Source organism: Colias croceus, chromosome 20, assembly GCF_905220415.1.
Source record: "Colias croceus chromosome 20, ilColCroc2.1".
Classification (NCBI taxonomy): domain Eukaryota; kingdom Metazoa; phylum Arthropoda; class Insecta; order Lepidoptera; family Pieridae; genus Colias; species Colias croceus.
The window spans coordinates 4,549,158-4,570,020 of NC_059556.1; the positions used below are offsets into that span (position 1 = coordinate 4,549,158).

Consider the following 20,863-nt stretch of genomic DNA (forward strand, 5'->3'; position numbering starts at 1 on the left):
TATTAAATTTTCCTTGTCACCTTCCTGTTGCTCAGACTTTCACATGACAAGAATATCACATACATGTAATTATGTGTACCTTCTTATTGTTTTGCTTTATAACAGGGTTCAATAAATCAGAATTCAATGATTCCTTAAATTATCTGTTTCCCGTGGAAGATAAAACTAATTACATATGCTATAATAATTCGATTTACTTTTAGTCGGATAGGAAAGAATTGGATAGGATTTCTTAAGAATTACTTTTTGTACTTTGTTTGCTAAATAAAAAACGATTTTATTGTTTAAAATATAAAGAAAATATAGATGATTATGAATTAAATGATGATTGTATGAATCTGGTTTTACCTAAATAAGGCTAATAAATTATAATATAACAAATTATAGCATTAAATAACACTACATGTTCGGACGTTTAAAATGGATTGCTAATGTTTAAGACCAATATTATGAGAAAAAGGATAGAAGGCTTTTACAAATTTTTATTATGTAATAAATATATACGACCCTATATATCCTAGTTTATAATATCGTAAAATAATTCCATTATGATTTTTAATGATGTGATAAAATTGTTTTTTGTATGACCTTTTTGATGTGATTATCGCTCATAACTCTTTTATTATAAGTATCGATGTTCTAAATCGGGATAATGTTACTTACGCTTACGCAGTGCTCTGATCCTGTTGCTCTTAGCGTGATGATATCTAGCCAACCCTTCCTCGATAAATGGGCTATCTAACACCGAAAAATTTTTAAAATCGGACCAGTAGTTCCTGAGGTTAGCGAGTTCAAACATATCATGTCATATTGGGTAATTTAATAAAATTACTTTAAAACCTAAAATAAGTAGTGCTACAGCTTATTTCTACTGTATTATGAATACTAATTTGCAATTTTCAATTGAAAATTATATAGGTTTTGAGGTCAATATTTATCTACTATTTTGGAATATTTTTCACATAGGCTATTAAATGATCTTTCTTTATATAATTCTAAGGATTCGGGATAAAAAAAGACAATATTAATAATTATCCAGTTTATTAGTAAACATTTCACCAAGTATTGAACTGTAAATTCTGAAGCCATAATAAGAAATAAGATCCAATATTACTTCATAAACTGGCAACTAAGAGGAAGAATTCACGAGTTTTTTAACGTATACTTAATAATAATTCCTGTACTAAGTTATTGAGAAATAACTAAACAGTTTATAAAAACTATTAACTTTTATTCATCACAAATATAGGTAACTTATGATGCGCGCGATTAATATACAACTAAATTATATAAACACATATAAACGTGTTACACTAGTTTTGTGTAACAATAATAAATTACATTTAATATTAAATTCATAATATCATGCAATTATTATAAAACAACAAAGATTTATTACTATTTATATTAAGTGAACACATTTTCTTTCTAATTGGGTATCTCTGAAATTTATTCTAATTTACATCTTAGAGTCAACAATATAAATTTTAAAAATTTAACACATGGTTTCTAAGTTTACAATTTCTTCTACCTACTTATCGTAATAAGGCAAAACCTATAATTTTAATAACCAGATTCACAACTGAATAAGTTCTTATTGGCTTATTAGTCGTTAAAAATAATTTAATGACAAATATTATGAGAAAATATAAGCCAAAAAATGGCTTTTTGGGCAAATCGTGAAACTAGCTCTATTTAAAATTTTTATAATAAAATAATTATGCTTAATATTTACAAACGTACTGCTTAATAATACATCACATTAATTGACGTGGTAACTTTTTATTGCGTATTTCTAAGTACATACATACAAAATATTTTACTACATATTTATATACAATACCAAACAATGCTCTAAAAAAACTAAATAATTATAAAAGCACCAAATAAAAAACATTAAATCTACACAAATTATTTATCTAATTCTTTTCACCCACATAGTATCAACTATCAATGCATAAAAACAATTAAAACTATTATAATTAAAAAGCATGCACTTAACATTTCCATATTTTAAGACCTCACCTCTCATACTAGGAAAAACACAATCATCGAATTATATCTATTAAAAAAATAGTTTGGGATGTAACGATGTTTTTGTTCTATCCCGTGTAATCGGTAACCGTGTAGATATGTATTTGCATAAAATTTGAATTCAATTTGAATATAATCAATGAACAGCTTATTTCGTTCTTACAACCACACACCTTTTTTCCTACAAATACAAAAAGGTATAAAATAAAGCAATTATATTTTATCTCAAGAAGGAATCATCACAGCCTCTTCGTTTGCCTAACTGGTGGCAGAGCTGAGGAGAACCCACTATGTCACCTAGAAACACGCTGAGAAGATATAGTTCTTTGGCTTGGTCTGGTGAACTTTTGTATTGGCTGGAAAAGAAAGCATGTATTATTATACTATAATAATTAAGGAGAAAAGAAGCGGTACTGTTTATTATAAGGCCATACTTTATAGGGTCAAAAGAAACAATAACATAGGTACCTATACATAGGTAATCAATGACTAGCTGCGCTCTGCGGTTTCACCCTCGTGGCTCCGATTCTATTGGTCTTAGCGTAATGACATATAGAATAAGAGGAAGGCTCCTCGAACAATGGACTATCCAACACCGAAAGAATTTTTCAAATTGGACCAGTAGTTCTTGAGATTAGCGCGTTCAAACAAACAAACTCTTTATAATCTATAATATAAAAATGAATCCCAAAATGTGTTGGTAAGCGCATAACTTTAGAACAGATGAACCGATGTCTTTAATTCTTTTTTTATTATATTCCTTGAAGTACGAGGATGGTTCTTATGTAATATTATGTAAAACGTGAATATGTATACCACGGGCGAAGCCGGGGCGGACCACTAGTATTAGTATAAATTATAATATATATTATAAGTAAAAAGGTAGATAGAAAGTTAAGATAAGTTACCAACACAACATTAGATCATCAAAAACGGCACACTGATGCACTCAATGCACTCGTCAAAGTATGTCATGAGTCAACTATCATGAAAAGAAATAACTGAAGTTAATTCTGGCTAATTAGACACATTTCAATCTATCTACTTATAAAAATATAATTGTGTGAAGTATAGAAAATTAAGTACACGGTATCATTCACAATAGAGCAACGTAGTTTTTTTTTATATATTTCGACTTTAATTTCGAAGTGTTGTACAATATTAACTATATATTTTGTAAGGTTTATATTAAAATAATTTCTGCTAATTATGACACTTATAGTTAAGTACGCCATATAAAAATTATTTATTTATTTTAATAGATATTTTAAAATACTTATATGTAGAATCTAAAAATTATAAGAACAACAGTTTATTTCGTATATTCTGACAATTGAATTCGGTTGCAACAAGCGATTGAGAAATTTTAGAAGTCATGAATACATTTACTTTCCAAACTTAACCTTCACACATAAGACATTATATTTTAAATCGATTATATTGAAATACAGCTTTTTAAATCGCAGAATTAACCTTAATTTTACGATACTCGCGGAACAAATAATAATAATTATAGTTATTGCATTGAATATTTAGGTTAATTTACAGGTAAATGAGATTTAATTATAATTTGTTTTTCAGTACCTATATCCATTGTTTATTTGACGTATTTCAAAGTTAGATTAGATGAGAGAAAGTTACCGCGGTTGTTGCATAATATCTCTATCAACTGAGAGCAATTACGAGCAAGTACCTACATTGGTTAAACTTTGTATTTTGTACATACAAAAGTAGAATTAAATTTCAGGAAATATTGATTGCTATGTTATACATTCGTAAACCACACTTCTTCTAATCACATATTAAAATAAATATATATTTTAACCACTGAAAGTACGAATACGAGTTAATAATATCAGAGTGTAGAAGCTATATAATATTATATTATTAAAAATAAGTATAATAAATAAATGAACTTCTCGCAAACTCTTCTGACATACGAAACACATATTCTTCAAATTTCACCTCTAATATGCACTATCCATCTACATCACCCTTTCGCGCAAAATATGTAGCAAAAACTACGTGACTCTCTCATACTATATACAGTCCGGTTGCGTACGAGTTACATCAACGGCCCACTTAGCATCGGTGCATTCACAATCACTGGCCTGCTTCGCGTGGCCTTGAGTTTTGTAACCGTAGAAACCCATGCCTTCATGCGCCGTGTCAAGGACGACCATTGTTTTCGTGAACTTTGTATCGTTTATAAATATTTAATGACATTTTTTGCAAATTTATACGAACCTTGCATTTACATTATACATTTGCATATTTCTTTCTTTGTCAATTTTACATAATTCAGAAATTCCTGTTTTTACTTTAGGTTATATCTGCTGGTTGGTAATTGTGTCTGTAAGTACAAGCTTTTCCACTAAGTAAATGTTTTTTCCTTATTTCTACCAGCATTTAAGTCATGTTTTGCTTAGAGTTCTCTTTAGTATCCAGTTATGTTCTTAAGTACACGGCACAGACGTTTATTGCATAAGACATTTTATCGTCCACGTAAAAGCAAAATAACTACACGAGGTAGTGCTTTGAAATAAATGAAAGGGGGAACAAAGAGGTCCACCTTATTTTCTAAAGATTATTGTACTTATAATTTATTTTTTTAAATTTACTACAGATCCATATATCTAATCTTACAAAGAGATAATCAGAAATTGCTTCCTCTTCAGAAAAACTATAAAGTAGGTAATACAGGGTGGCTCTGAAATACGTTGACAACTTATTTTACGATTTATTTTATTTTTCTTTTACACAGTATAACGGTGACTACTAAATAATAAAAATACAGTATTATTTTAATGTAAATATCTATTTATTTTCAAAATAACCACCTTTAGCTTTAATACAAAGGCTTAAACGTTTTCTGAAGTTTTCGACGATTTTCCGTACCTCCTCTTCAGATATTTTGTCCCACTCACAAGTAAGTGTTGTCTTCAGCGCGTCTTAACTTCTGTGTGAAGTTGCACAGGCCCTCGCCTCTAGAATTGATCATACGCTGAAATCCATTTGATTAAGATCTGGTGAAAATGGAGGCCATTCCTTGGAACTTATGAACTCTGGGAAATGGTCCATACATCACTACTGCACATTTGAGGCCCTGTGAGATGAAGCAGAGTCCTGTTGAAAAGTCCACGATTGGTCACCGAAGTGCTGCTGGTTCCAAGGAAGAACTACACTCTCCAAAATATCGCGTCGGTATATTTCTGGATTCACTTTCACACCTTTTTTTACGAAAACGAGAGGAGTTTTGCCTGTTGAGCAAATGCCACGCCAAACCATGACTGAATCCGATTTTTGCCGAAGGGGGATAAATGCTGTGGCTCCACGGCGACTAGAAGAGTAAACTCAATCATTTTGGCGGTTATGAGACTGCTCAATTTGAAAAAAATTCCATCTGTGAAAAAAATATTTTTCCACGCTTCACCAGCGGAGCGTGCTTTCAGTAAGCGACATCTTTCAAGGCGTATTTTTTTATCTTTATCATTCAACCGCTGTGCTTTTCGCAGCTTGTATGCTGTTAACTTGAGCTCATTTTTAACAACTCGTTGTAACGTTGAATGACTTACAACTAAGTCTCGAGCCATTTTTCTTACCTTGGCTTGTGAATTGCGGGTCAATCTTTGTTTGACGATATGTCGAAGTCTAGGCGTCCTCACAGTTATTTTTCTGCCTCTTCCCAGACGGTCACCAAGATGGCCAAGCTCATCGAAGCGTTTAAAAACAGAAGAAAATAACTGCCGACTGATACCGAGAAGTCGCACTACCTTGCACTGCCGCTTACCAGCCTCATATAAGGATATTATTGCACCTCGTTGAGCAGACATAGTAAAAAATGACTAATTTTAATTTTATTCTCCTCACAAATAACGTTAAATTGGCGCCAAAACATGTGAAAATAATAATTAAAAAACAATAGCAACGCAGCATGTCTCATTTTTGAAATTTATTATTTTGAAATTTGTCAACATAATTTAGAACCACCCTGTAAGAATTGTATTTTCTGATTTTTCAGATAAAATTTTGTCGCACAAAAAAGTGGAAAATAACTAGTATTCTTAAACATTCAAGTATTGCACCAAATCATATAACTAAAACAAATATGGTCATCTGTTACTTGCAGGCCAATTCATCCTAAATCCATTTAGGTTGGCAGTCTGCCTAAAACGTTAGACAGTAAAGTGGCCCAATATAGACAAAGTTATAAAATCTAAACTTCACTGCAAACTGTAAACTGGCTAAATTGTTTCGTATAGGTATATTGGTAGGTATTACAATGATAGTAAATTCTCATTTAGAATACTAACCACGATTTATCGGGGCAGTAGTACTAAGATTTCATTAAATGAAAAGTGATAGGAATAACTCGACTTACAAGGAAGTTACAGAGATTCAATGACTCGTTCTGTATGTGCTTGCTCCGGGAAAGAAACCGAAGGCATAGAAAATTCGATCCTTCTGAGAATCAATGAATGGTAGCAAAATATACATCTTACTGAATTTTATAATAATTAACTTTTCCTCTCTCTCTTTTATAAATACTCATGTGATTTTGAAATATTTTTCTTTGCTTGGATTCTATTCGATGGTTATAAAATATATATTTTGCTTTTCCATATAAAGAATAAAACAAATCGGGGTAGTAGCCCATATTTATTCAGTTGATATTATATATATTATGTATATATCATTTATCTAATACATACCTATTACATACGTTCTTATATCTGTATAGGACACATATACAGAGAAACTTTCAACTTTTATAAAATAACAAAGGTCTGGCCATCGTGGGCTATTGATCTATTACAAACCAACGTTATTATTTAGAAAATACATACCTAAACACATCAGGCCAGTCCATCTGCGGTTTCGGCTGTGTTCTAGCTCTCTTGGCATATTGAGCACATACTCGCTCAAACACACAGGCCCGTGTACCGAATTCACCCACTATGTATTTCTCTACTTCTTGTACATCGAATGTTTCTGGTTCGCTTGCGAATGTCAACTCGCGGCGGTTTCTTGATCGGTATGTGGCTGGAAAAAATGGAGACAAATAGGTAAGGTATAGAGATTTGAAACGATGTAATATGATTGGGATTTCAGAAGATGGACCATCACACTGCCCTCATTACCCACTGTTTTAGAAACGAAGGGTAAATAATATTATGCACCCTGTTTTAAATTCATACATTATCTAATAATAATTTCTTAATTTTTAATTTCGAAAAGAAAAGTTTAGTTTTATTTCCATAATATTTTCTTAATTTATTTGCTATATATAATATACACAGTGTATAATATACTCGTAAAATGGATAAGCTATCCATTCCATCTATACAGCACTTTCAAAGGTTTTTGTTTTAAAAGTTCGGATAATGTATCGCTTCCGAATTACCTACAGCCTTGCTGTGCGACATTTTGTTACAAAATAGAAAATGCAGTTGTATGGTATTCATTTATATTATACATTTCTAATATACCTATACATGATATTATATTCTGTGCTTAATGTCTAGCAGTTTATTTAAAACGTATACAACTTGGTTGTGTCTTGTAAATCGTTAATTAAATAAATATATTATTACTTTTATTTTTGTTTAAATGTAAGTCTATATAATATAAATATTTTAATTTTCTTAACTGAAAGCCAGTGCAAAAACATTTAAATTATATTCCATGACGAGCAGGACGAGCCTGTTTCAACAATAAAAAGGCGAATCAAAATGTCCCCGAAATTTTCGATATACGGAAATACATCTTTAATAGTCCGACTTCCATCGTAAATTTGGTCCGTTTAAATAAATAATGCATGCAGCGGCACGATTTCCCGTATCGAGTAAATATGGAATATTGTTTTTGGTTAAATTGAATAGTGAAAATAATGTTTCACGGTTTGATTGATTATTATTATTGGTCCATTTGTTCAATTGAAACTACATACGTCCTTACGATATTAAGTTTTAAGCATGTATTATATCTTATATTGCTGAATTAATAAATCTAACTACCGGGACTGGTATGGCTCTATATTGTAATATTTAGCAAAATTTTACTTCGTTTAACTCTGTCCTAAATGTTAGCTATTAATAATGTCACTTGACAAACATAATATTTATCGTTTACTATATACTATGAATGATTATGAATATAAAATTATAAAGTTTACTCTGATGTCCGTAAATAGGAATTGATACGCGACCCATGTGTGGCTCTGATTAATTATTATTATCTGTACGTGCAATTAGGTCATATAACATATTATAACTATGTCTTACAAGACTGACATAATTGTATATCTTAACCTGCTTGAGAAAAGAAATAACACCCTCGTGGTTTTATTGCTTTGGGGGTTACTAGTTACTACCAAGGAGTCGATCAAAATAATATCCTAATTCTCATTGATAATATTCATTTTCAAAAAGTACGAATTTAAGTATGGTGACTCGCTAAAATATTACCAACCTTTTGATATATTAAGTAATATCTGCTGACTCTACATTATTTATTACTCATAATGACGTTCGCTTCCGTCCCGAAAGGGGCAATATTCTTTTTACGAGATTCATTATGTATATTTTATGATAATAACATTATAAAACATATAAGTATTGCAAATTCGCTAAAATGTATAAAACCAGCTTGATAATAACATGCATACTATAGCATTCATAAAGAAGCATGATAAAGTATTATATTGAAATTACTTTAAAGTAAGGATTTATTTGTGATCAAAATATTTGACTAGTGGAAATAACTTGAACAAGTAATTAGATATATTACGATCATTGATGTACTGTACGTAGTACTCTTAATATTAGTTTCTTATTTACAAGGCATACATACCAGGACTCAACGAATAGCTCAATTTCTTCAAGAAATTCGTCAATTTAACACTACCAACTATAAATGGAAATCCAACAAGCTGTACTGGCAATTCAAACGGAGCTTCTTCGGTAGCAACGTTATAAAAACAAACAAATAAACTAAAAAAGGAACAAAATATAACACCAAACTGCATTTTGAAATTTAGCTTTTGTTTCTCCCGTCAATATTTTTCACGACCTAAACTATAAAACTGCGATCTATTTTCAAAATTCGCGCGCCTTAGCTCATTTCTTTTTTGTTATTTTTCTAATTAAATAAAGCGCAGTCTACACGTGCTTAAAGCGGTACAGCTAGAACTGGCAACGATGGTAAAGCGCGGTGTGACACGGAACGTAACGGCTTCCCCGTCTCGTTGGTCAATCGGAAAGTTATGTCATTCTTGCAAGTAGGTTATTGTGTTCACTTGTACTTTCGTACAGAATCTTCTCGATAAAAAATATCTCAATTTGTTTAAACTAGCATCCTTAGATGTTTACATTTATAAATTAGCCTCTGTACCTATGTAATAAGATAGACTGTTGAGTGTTGCCATTTTTAAAAACCAATCTTACTCAACCGTGAACACAAAGTTAAAACGGTTTTGTTCTAAGTTATATTCAGTTCCCCAAGTTGTTGTATTTGCATGAATGCACTTTTAAGTACAACTTCTAATGAAGGCTTGTAAAAAGTTTCACAAGCTCATTTTATAACAAGCATAAAAATTAAAAACTATCCAAACAACAAAGTAAATGTTTATAATTTATGATAATAACGAACAAGGCTAACCGGTGTGTCCTAGATCTTATAATTTCAGTTAATAATAAATGTGGACTTATTTTATAATCCTTAGTTTTAAGTATACTTTGTAATAAAATAGATATATTTGAAAAATAAAAATATTATCGGATGGTCAAGGAACTTTAATTAATATTATTCATATAAATATAAATAAAATAAAAATGAAACCAGTCAAGCGCGAGTTAAACTCACGCAATAAGCGCTCTGCGTCATTAAGTTTTTGTAATCGCATCAGCTTTTTAAGCGATAGCAAAAGGCATTGTTTATTGCAACATAAAAGTATGCGTAACTTTTTAATAAAGTAAACCAAAATTAATTAAAGTAAGCCAAAATTAAAACGAAATGTATAACTATATTGATTTTTATTTGGTTTATTTGGTTGGAGTTTTTTTCCATAGCCTTTTAAACGATACCTAGACGAACTTTAGATTTCGTTTTTTATATTCAACTGTGTTAAGTACCTAAGTAAGAATCATAAAATTTAATTAATTAGATATAGATACCAAATTCAATGTAGAAATATTAACACAAAATTAAAAATTTACCTGGACTAAGAGCGTACGATAATTTCTTGATAAAATTCGTCACTCTCACAGCCATAATGATAAACGGGAACCCGACTAATTGCACAGGCAATTCGAAAGCACTCTGCTCTGTGCCAACCAGCACACCATGTAATACCAGAAATGTAAGCACAGTCCACACGTAAAAAAATTTCACAAGCTCCATCGTTCAAACAAAAAGTTAACACCAACTTCGAACAAATTTTAAACGAGGGCCTTGTTTTCAAACTTCGAAAGTATTCGAATTTTAAATTTGTTTTTTTTTCTTGCACAGAGTCTACACAACCTTCGTGGTAACTTTTTTAATACGACGATATTTGGTGCTCGTTTAATTATAACTGACCATGTCTAACACGGGTACGCAGGTTAGTGTCGTAATGTAATGGACATAGTATCTATTACTAAATCACCGTGTCGATTAGGTTAGTCGTCAGGACTACTCGATTGGTCAAGGATTAAATAATCGTCTGAGTATGTGACGAGCGTCACGCACCAATACTTCATTCAAAATATTTCAGAGAAATTGTCATCATTTATCATTAGTTAATTAGCTTATTGCATTTCCAACGCATTAATTAAAGCTTTTAGGATATTTTTTATTGCTTAAAAGACTTATTATTCAATTTGAAAATTACACGCGAGTAATGTGCCAACGAAAATTAAATCAAAAGAGGTTTCACTATAGGCCTTGCCAAAAAACCCGCGTAAAAGGTAAAGTGCGCGACCGCGCATGTGTTAATTCAAACGTCATCACCGTGACTGCACTAAAATTGCGATACAAACACTAACAACCCCACTGTCTATTGTTTGCAGAAAGTACTAGAAGGAATGTTATACAATACCTTATCTAACCATTTGACACTACTTTACGCGGTATTAAATTATGTATCGTTAGGAATTTATATAATTAGCATTCAAGCTCGTTTGTACTCGACAAACCGAATAAGTGTAGGGTTGCAGTTTTTAATCTAAACTAGTGTTGTTATGAGGAAAATTTTTTTTGTTTATATAATACATAGACTCAGTCGGTATTGAAACGTTTCTGAAAATTATTTCATCAGCACAAACCTATTTCGAGACATGAGTGACATCGGTTATATTTTTAAAACCCGGATCAACCTTTGACGGCGCGGCGATGAGGGCTCCTAAAAATATAATTTTATTTTGATCAAAATTGTTACAGGATAACCAAAACCCTATGTGACATATTTATTTAAGAGCTTATAAAAAAAAATGTTGTGTGGTTTTATGAAACCACGGTAAAAGTGAAACTTTTTTTCACACTATAAACATTTAACTAAAAATTATCGTATTTGTACGACAATTAACGTACGCATCGTGCGTCACGCGACATGCGCTACACAGACCAAAATTTTTGAGACGATGTAATAAAAGTTTCACTTTAAAAACTCTAATAAACATGTTATGAATCTCTTAACAAATATAATAAAGATAGTAGCAGTGCTAACTCTAAAACAAATTATGCTCTATTTAACTTCCAATATATTATACCCGTACTCTACTCCGATTACTTACATAATATATGAAAATATAGCTCATAGGTATCTTGAATTCGTCTAAAACTTATCCACTTATGCAAAGGTATTTCGTAGCAAAGAATTTACATTTATACATTCAAATCGCTGTAATATAAAAATAACGATCTCGCTAGTCTACAGTTCTTAACATGAGTCTCGAGGTGCTTGGTTTATATTTACACTGCCTCTTGAATGTAAAATAAGATCAGAAATTCAGATTTAATGGACAAGTTTTCATATATATTTTACACACAAGACTAGTATCTTTTTTTAATAATTAGGTATTCAAAGAATAGACGACCTCATTCTCGATTGTCTAAAAAATCTTATTCCCGAATAGGTTGATGTAATTACTACATTAAAATTTTATTGTAGATAAATAACTACTTCTTTTTCAGAATAGAATCATTCAAAGCATAAAATATTTTTTGTTGTCTTACAATGCAGAATTAAGTCATCCTTTTAACAAATGCCAATTTGTAACTTTGTAAGACCCAAAATGCAAGGCCATGTGAGCGTGATTTGCAAGCGAATTACTGCGAAAATAAATGTTACAGGCAATGCTAATTTAATATCACATGTACTATCTACAATATAGTTGCAAACTTGATAACAATGCTAGTATACGTTCATGTATTTCCCAATTCCCACATAATAATAAAGAGGCGGCTGTAACATAATATTTCACGTAATGCCTGTTTCCTTCCTACTGTTGGAATTATCTCCCATATTGACATGACGCAATATTGCCACCAGTAATGAATGGTACAGAAACAAATGAAGACATTTAATTAAAAATACAGGCGTAAGTAAATCTTTCTCACAATATTTTCCACAGAACATAATATAAAGAGAGGTCCTTTACCTATATATTTATTATAGGTTAAGGACCTCTAATATAACCTATTAATTATGTTCTGTATATTTTCAGACCTACTGGGTTATTGTAAACATCAATCATATTATTATCATAGATTTGCAATTTTTACTGATAATATAAATTTTTGAGAATAGCAAAAAAAAATCGCTAATGATTTATTTCGAATAAAACTATCTTAATTAAATGAAATTGTGAAGTCGTTCACGTCTGTCGAAACGTAATATCAAACCCACCTTCGAAAAAAAATTGCCGAAAGGTTCAGCAGAAAAGCGCACGTGGTAAACAATTTCCTAATAAGATTTGTTTTTCATCTCAAAATTTGTTATAAATGTATTCCTAAGAACAAATCCAATGTATAGCTGCTGCTAATGAATTCTTCAACCAATAACACTAAGCCTGACCCAGAAATCAAACTCTTGACACTACCTATCGATGAGTGTATAGGTATTAAGTGCCTATAAAACAAAAAATCTATTGTAGGTCAATAAAAAACTGCTTTTTATCATGGAAATGTAAGTCAGTACTTAGTTAAGTAACGACGCTTGCAGTGGAATTTTAAAACCTATTATTTTATCAATTTAATAAGATTTTAATAGATTTTTGTGTACAAGGCAATTGTACTGAACCATGAAGTCTGTTAAAAGTGTGTCCTCACATTTGTTTTTCTTCAATTCTTAAATCTTAATTAGCATAAAAAATTTAAGTATTATCCATTAAATTTATTATGTCGTCTGTAGTATTAAGGTCTCAGGCATTGAGATAATATTAATATGGAGCAGACACCACGAACAAAATCTGTGCGCCAAGCGCGGCGGCGCGGGGCGCGCGAATGACGGCTAGACAGTCATAGATTATGCGATGTCACTGACTCACCGCTATAGAGGCGACACTTGGTTTCATTCTGTCTATTTTATTGGGTGCCACTCCTTACATGCACGTTGACTTGAAATTTTCTTTGTACTTACTTAATATTTATTTTAGGTATAAACTGACTTTACTACGCGGGGCTAACAATATCTGGCATATAATATAGGATGATGTAAATAGTGACGTCATATGGAATAATTTAATTTTTTTCGTGTTTTAGGTTCAGTCAGGGCTATGGGAAGTTTTATTCCTTACAAATTGAGCCTTTTTTAGAAAAAAATAAATAATTTTTCCCTTTCTTCACGGCCCAGACATGGAAACCTTGAATAGAAAAAATATTAATTACTTATCTCTGAACTAGCGGTCCGCCCCGGCTTCGCCCGTGGCACATATTTCGCAATAAAAAGTAGCCTATGTTCTTTCTCAGGGTCTTAAGATTGTCTGTGCCAAAGGAGAATGCCCATGAAAGTATGGACCACAGTACAGTGTTGCGTCAATGCCAGAGTGGTTTTGGAGGGTTCTTCGATATTCAAAAGATTTTTACCAATTGATTTTTTTGTGATAAAAACAGGGGTTTTCAAGATATTGAGAAAAATGTGAAATAACCTCAAAACTTAAATAACCCCGATTTAGTTAGGTTTATGTGTGATTTAGGTAACATTTTATCGTCCAAAGGTTATTTTTCGATTAACATATTTAATCTATGCGTAGAGCTTATGCTTTCAGACAAAGTCTATCTGTTCATCGGCTAGTGTAGGTAGGCACAGAAATCTTCCGGGACGGATTTCAAGAAAACCTAAATATATACTTAAAAAATGCCAATTGAGTTTTTATTCGGTTTACATGTTGTTGTTGTTGTTTGAATCATTTTTTCACTACATATTCGAAGAAAGAAACAAATAAGAAATAACTGGTTACCTACCAAGCTATGTCATAATAATATTTTTTTTATATATACATATTTATATTATTTTACTTCACTATCTTTGTTAAAACAACCTACAGTGTATAAACAATACCTTAAAGAGTGATTTTAAGTTAATTGATTTTTTTTTGTAATTCAATGAAAACAATAATCGATATTAATACATTTAGCTATTTACCATAGTAAATGTAATAAGTTACCGCTTGGTTACCATGGTAACCGGTAATGGACACTAAATCTATAATAACGGATCTAAACAATTACATGTCTTATAAGATTTTACAAAACATTCCCTGTTCAAAATATATTTTCCAATGGTAAGAAGGCCTCTAAATTGCCGAGATTTTTTTTAATAGCATTGTTGTCTTGATGCATGAGAAAAACCAGTACCAAAAATGGGCATTCTCCTTTCATCAAAATCGGTCCAGTAGTTTATGAGCCTATTAATTACAATCAAACAAACAAACAAAGTTTTCCTCTTTATAATATTAGTGCAGATAAATAAATAATAATTCAATTATACGTTCAAGTCAGTAGCTTATACAATATCAATTAAAAACTTGATTAAAATCAATTAACAAAAAAAAATTGGTGATTGAGTAATTGATTTTCATATTTCATGATTTCACCTTTTTTCAATTAACAACCAGTCTATGCTTTTCTAAATATGTAAAATTATTATTTTATACTATAAAAATATACGCCAGCAAATATTACTAACAACACTTATTTCATGCCCAATGTCATATCTTAAATTTTTAATCTATGACAAAATGTCGCCCGCCAAAAATTTTGCTCTAACTAAGTTTTAAAAATTATTATCTAGTTACTTACTGATGAAAAGTTATTCCTTTGCACTTTTCCGTATTCTTTGTATTATTTGTGCAATATCGTAACACACACGTAGGCATATTTGATGCGTTTCACTTTAAAACAAATAAAAAATGAGCGTGACGTTCGCGCCAATGAGCGAGCAAGCGACTGAGTGCAGTTACGCCACATGACGTATGTTGAGTGGAACATATGTGATGTAGGCGGTATCGTCTCCATATTAATATTATCTCAATGGTCTCAGGTACACTATGTCAATGGCAAAAGATGGTTTGATTTTATTCAAATTTAAAAATTATTCAATGATTCAGGCAGGTTCTATAAATATTGTCGACATCATACGTATTTTGAAATTAAACCTTGATCGATAAATATTTTATCTATTTCACAATAAATTGTAAAGCAAAGCCACTAATATACTTACATATTTTATGAAAATATTGTTTTTATACCTACGTTTAGTTCCGCAAGTTGACCGCCTCCTTGGTACAGTGGTTGACGCGTGAGCGTGAGCGTAGCGTAGGTCCTGGGTTCGATTCCCGGTGGAGACGAAGAAAAAAAATGTCTCGGTCTGGTAGGATACAGAAGGCTAATCACCTACTTGTCCCTAAAGAAATTCGATCAGTGAAACAGATGTATGCATAATGCATCTGCCCCTTACCCACTACGGGGACACGGGACTTCACTTTTAGTTCCGCAAGGTTCATGTAAGGTACCGCAACTTGATCAAACCAATGTATCTAGGTATTAATACGAATGCTAGGCTGTGGTTAGATAACCACCAACTATACTTAGCTATACATAGCTATACGTCATAGTAGCGAAACCTTGCGATGTCTTGTGGGATACGATAATGGCTATTGTCTTTGTGAGAGACCACGGAGGCCTTAACATGACCTCAATATGGATTTCCCACTGATTGAAGCACTGTATGCACGGATATATTACTCTTATGTTCATATCTTACACCATTTCGTTAGTTATCTTAAATAATCTATACATATAATAAATCTGTAGAAGGGTCAATTCTGTACATTGAAAATATTGAAAAAATAAATAGCAGGGGGTGTTACTGGATCTGTCTGTATGTTCAGGCATCACGTGAAAACTAACGGTTCGATTTCGATGAAACTTGGTATAATTATACCTTATTATCCTGGGCATAAAATAGGATACTTTTTATCCCGGAAAAATACGTAGAAAAAAAATAAATCTTAATTTTTCTTAATTTTTCTGCGCGGACGGAGTCGCGGGCGGAAGCTAGTATATCGTAATTTAAAATAAATAATAAAATTAAAAATTATAATATCAATACTTGGCTTTTATTATTGCGACAGAAAGTGTACAAATTTATAGTTTATTTCTCATAAAATCTTCCCATTTAGTGCTTCTGTTTCGGTTAAAATATTCCCTGTCTGATTTTCGTGACACCAGAGTTTATATTACCAGTTACCACTGCTATTATTTCTTTAAAATAACAATTAATTATAATTTTGATAAATTTCATATTAAGGTTGTAACAATTATTAAACTTATTACATCTATCTATTATCTATACATATAATAAAATCGTAGGAAAGTCAAAACTGTACATTGAATATTTTTTTAAAAGAATACATAATCCATGATCTATAATCGATATAGAAGCCAAAAACATAGTTTTTAGAATTTTTGTCTGTTTGTCTGTTTGTCGGTTTGTCTGTTTGTCTGTTTGTCTGTATATTTGTCCGAGCTAATCTCGAAAAGTACCGCATAGATTGACTTCAAATTTTGCATGAATATTACTAACAGGTCGGGTGAGGCTTTTATATACACATTATCATGCTATCACCTCCGGGGGAGGAGCTGTGAACCTTTATTTTTCTAACGTATTCCGTGTATTACACAGCGTACAATCTAAAGACTCATGTTTAAATGTTGTTTTTGGGTAAGCCACGCTATTATCTAGCTTTACACTATAAAAACTACGTCATTTACGTAATTTTGGCAGAGAAACAGTTTAATGAATCTTAGTAGTATAAAGACAAATTTGAAACAGCGCCATCTATGAGACTTCATTAAAATCAAATCAATTTACATGTTTAACGCTTCTTGCAAATTCATAATTAAAAATTAAATAATATGATATTGGTGGGGTTTTTAATTGTACTTATTTATTTAACTTTTTAACCCATGTCTTCCCAGAGTCCACTTCAGGTGCTTATATTTTATGTGAATATACTTAATAAAATTTTACAAGTGAGGGTAGATGTTTATTATTTGATGTCAAACAAGACACTATTAACAGTTAATTGTGACATTTTAAAAAATCCTTCTTGCGTTCCCACTAAAGGTAAATTGTAGCTTTTATAATTAATTATTACTTTATTAATTAATTATATAGTTAGACTCATGTTTTTAATTAGAATTGAAGTTACGACAAAATAAGAAAATGATGAAATTTTATTTTTATGTATAACTTTTACAAGACTATATTAAACGCCCAAAGAAGGTCACTTTAGTTCTGGATAGAATTTTATTTGTTAGTAGCTTTTTAATAAAATTAGGTAATGTAATCTTTTCATTTTTTTTATTTACAGATTCAATGTTCATAAAAATTAACGATTTGCATGAGGATGTAGCAGAAATAAGTATCCTGGCGCGTGGTCAATTGTTGACTAAAGTTAATTTCCAACGTATGGTACAATCATTGGAAGAATCTTGGGTAATTTTAGAGGATATTTTTCGGGAATGAGAAAAGGGGCAGCCAACCACGTATCAGCGTGCGTGCGTGAGAATCTACCTACGTTTTAGTACCAAAAAAAATGTTATTTTGAAACGTAAATATTGCACTCACAACTACTGTACAAGTATGATTTTTAATCGTGCTTTACTGTCATCTGATTGTTTTATTATCGTTATGGCTATCGCGGTACAGATCGTACTGGGATCAGAGTACATATTATTTATCAATTGGTGTGGTAATATACGTACCACACCAAGTAAAATATTTACAATCATACCAAATGGATTAACACGGTATGTACATAAGGCGGTCTTATCGCTTACTAGCGATCTCTTCCAGACTGCCCAAGGTAAGAGATAAAGAATTATACTCATGATCCAGCAATTTTCAACCGAAAAAGAAGTTTTTCTGTAATTGGTAGTTGTTTCATTTATTTATTTTAAATACCTAATTTTACTTTTATATTTGCCCATTTGCATTACATTCAGCTTCCATAAAACTTATAAAAATTTTATGTTTGTTTCTGTCTAATAATAATCGGTTATCGCAAATTGCTAGAATTTTTAACAATGACGAGCTTAACGCAAATTATAAATGAACCCACACATTTCACAGACCATAGCGAAACTATTATTGACCTTATATGTACGGACATAAATGTGCAACGGATATCAGTGAACCATATAAATGATTTAAGTCACCATGCGTTTGTTTCGTGCGAACTTTACATAGCTAAAGATAAGTGTATCCCTCTAAAAATACAATACAGACCAATTAAAGATATTAACATGAAACTATTCGAAACCTCTATGTCAAGCATTAACTTGGATGCTATAATAGACCACCAGGATATTAATAATTTTGTTTCGAATTTTAATTCAATCATTTTATCAATTTTTGACTGTCTAGCTCCCATTAAGCACTTTCTTGTAAAAAATCAGAACTACCCTTGGGTCACATACAATATCAGGTTACTGATGAGACGTAGGAATGATGCATATACTAGAGCAAAGTATTCTAAAAAGGATAGTCATAAATTATATTATTTGGAGTTAAAGAAAGAGGTTGTGAATGCGATTGAGCGCGAAAAAAAATGTTATTTTGAAATGTTTGTAAACACGAATCTAAATAACCCGCGTATGCTCTGGAATAATATAAAAAAAAATGTTAATTTCAGTAGAAGTACTGACAATGCGTTGCCGGAGCATCTTAGAAAGCCGGATGATATAAATCGTCATTTTTTAGATATTCCTGGTAGATCATGCGCGTCTCAAGAGGACTTAGATTTCTTTTTAAACAATAAAAAAGGGACTTCACAGTTTTCTTTTGCGGCTGTCTCTAAAGACGACGTGTTTAAGCATTTTAGATCATTGCATTCTAATGCTATTGGTTACGACGGAATCTCACTAGATATGTTAAAATTATCGTTGCCCTTTACTCTGGAAACAATTACGAATATCATAAACACTTCACTTAAGACTGGCACCTTCCCTTCCACCTGGCGTAAAGCGCTCATTAAACCATTGCCCAAAACTAACAATCCAAATTGTCTTAAAGATCTAAGACCAATTAGTATTTTGCCATGTCTATCAAAGATTCTTGAGAAAGTTGTATGTGAGCAAGTCAGGCGCTACTTAGATTTAAATGATTTATTACCAACTAGGCAATCGGGCTTTAGGAAACAAAACAGTACCATAACAGCTCTGTTGGATGTGGTTGATAATATGCTTGAGGCACAGGATCGAGGGGAGGGGAGTCTGTTAATCCTCTTAGACTACTCCAGAGCTTTCGATTGTATCAATATAGACTTGCTTCTCTGCAAGCTTTCATACTACGGTTTTGATGATGACTCTTTACAGTGGTTTAAAAGTTATCTTTCCCACCGCTCACAAATGGTCGAGTTAAAAGCGCAAAGTAGTCAAAGTGCATGTTCGTCTGCATGGGCGGAAGTTTCCAGAGGAGTACCGCAAGGTTCTATTCTTGGTCCTCTTTTGTTTATTTTGTATACAGCCGACGTAACGCAATGCATAAGGCATTGCAAATATCATATGTATGCGGACGACATCCAATTATACATCTCGTTCAAGGCGAGTGAGATGGATATCGCTCTGGAAAGGCTACATGATGATTTGAGACGTATATCGGCTTGGTCAGAATCTTATTGTCTTTCTCTCAATTCTAGCAAAACCAAATATATGATCATAGGCTCAACTCATCAAATCAATACAATATTGACCCAACAACCTACCATATTTTTAAACGGAGAACCAATAGAAAGAGTGACTGAAGCGCGTAATCTTGGTGTAGTGTTTGATGAAGGCTTGTGATTTCACAAGCACATCTTAAATATTTCAAAAAACTGTTTTTACCGACTGAAACTGCTTTATCGGATTAGACAGTCCTTGAGTGTTAATGTCAGGAAATTACTTTGTGAGTCGCTTATCTTGTCGAAGTTTAATTACGCGGATGTGGTTGTGGGTCCTAGGTTGCTGGCATCAACGAAAAAAATAGTGCAACGAGTGCAAAATGCGTGTGCCCGCTATTGCTACAATATTCCCTATCGTGATCATGTTACACCGTACTTAATCAAACACAACACACTTAAAATGGAATATCGTACCCACTTACACCTGGCTACGCTTCTATTTAATGTTATAAAATATAGAGTACCTGTATATTTGTACAATAAATTGAAATGGTTGGCGGAAAATAATACAACCTACCAGACTAGACACGCATGTTCTTTGTTGGAAATTCCCCTACATAGAACAACTACATTTAGAGGGAGTTTTAGGTATCGAGCCTCAAAATGTTGGAACGACTTACCGC

General features: G+C 31.8%; 1 protein-coding gene across 2 annotated transcripts; it reads right to left on the reverse strand.

Moving 5' to 3' along the window:
• Positions 1-1,024: 1,024 nt before the first annotated feature.
• LOC123700875 lies at positions 1,025-11,032 on the reverse strand. 2 transcript variants are annotated; one of them, XM_045648238.1, is made up of 3 exons: positions 10,251-11,032; positions 6,882-7,077; positions 1,025-2,390 (listed from the first exon to the last, which is right to left on the reverse strand). In XM_045648238.1, exons 1-3 carry the CDS (start codon positions 10,432-10,434, stop codon positions 2,255-2,257), a joined length of 516 nt encoding a protein of 171 aa, XP_045504194.1. In that variant the 5' UTR covers positions 10,435-11,032; the 3' UTR covers positions 1,025-2,254. The 2 variants fall into 2 exon arrangements, with proteins under 2 accessions (XP_045504194.1, XP_045504195.1); XM_045648239.1 differs by lacking the exon at positions 10,251-11,032 and adding an exon at positions 8,887-9,252.
• Positions 11,033-20,863: the final 9,831 nt, after the last annotated feature.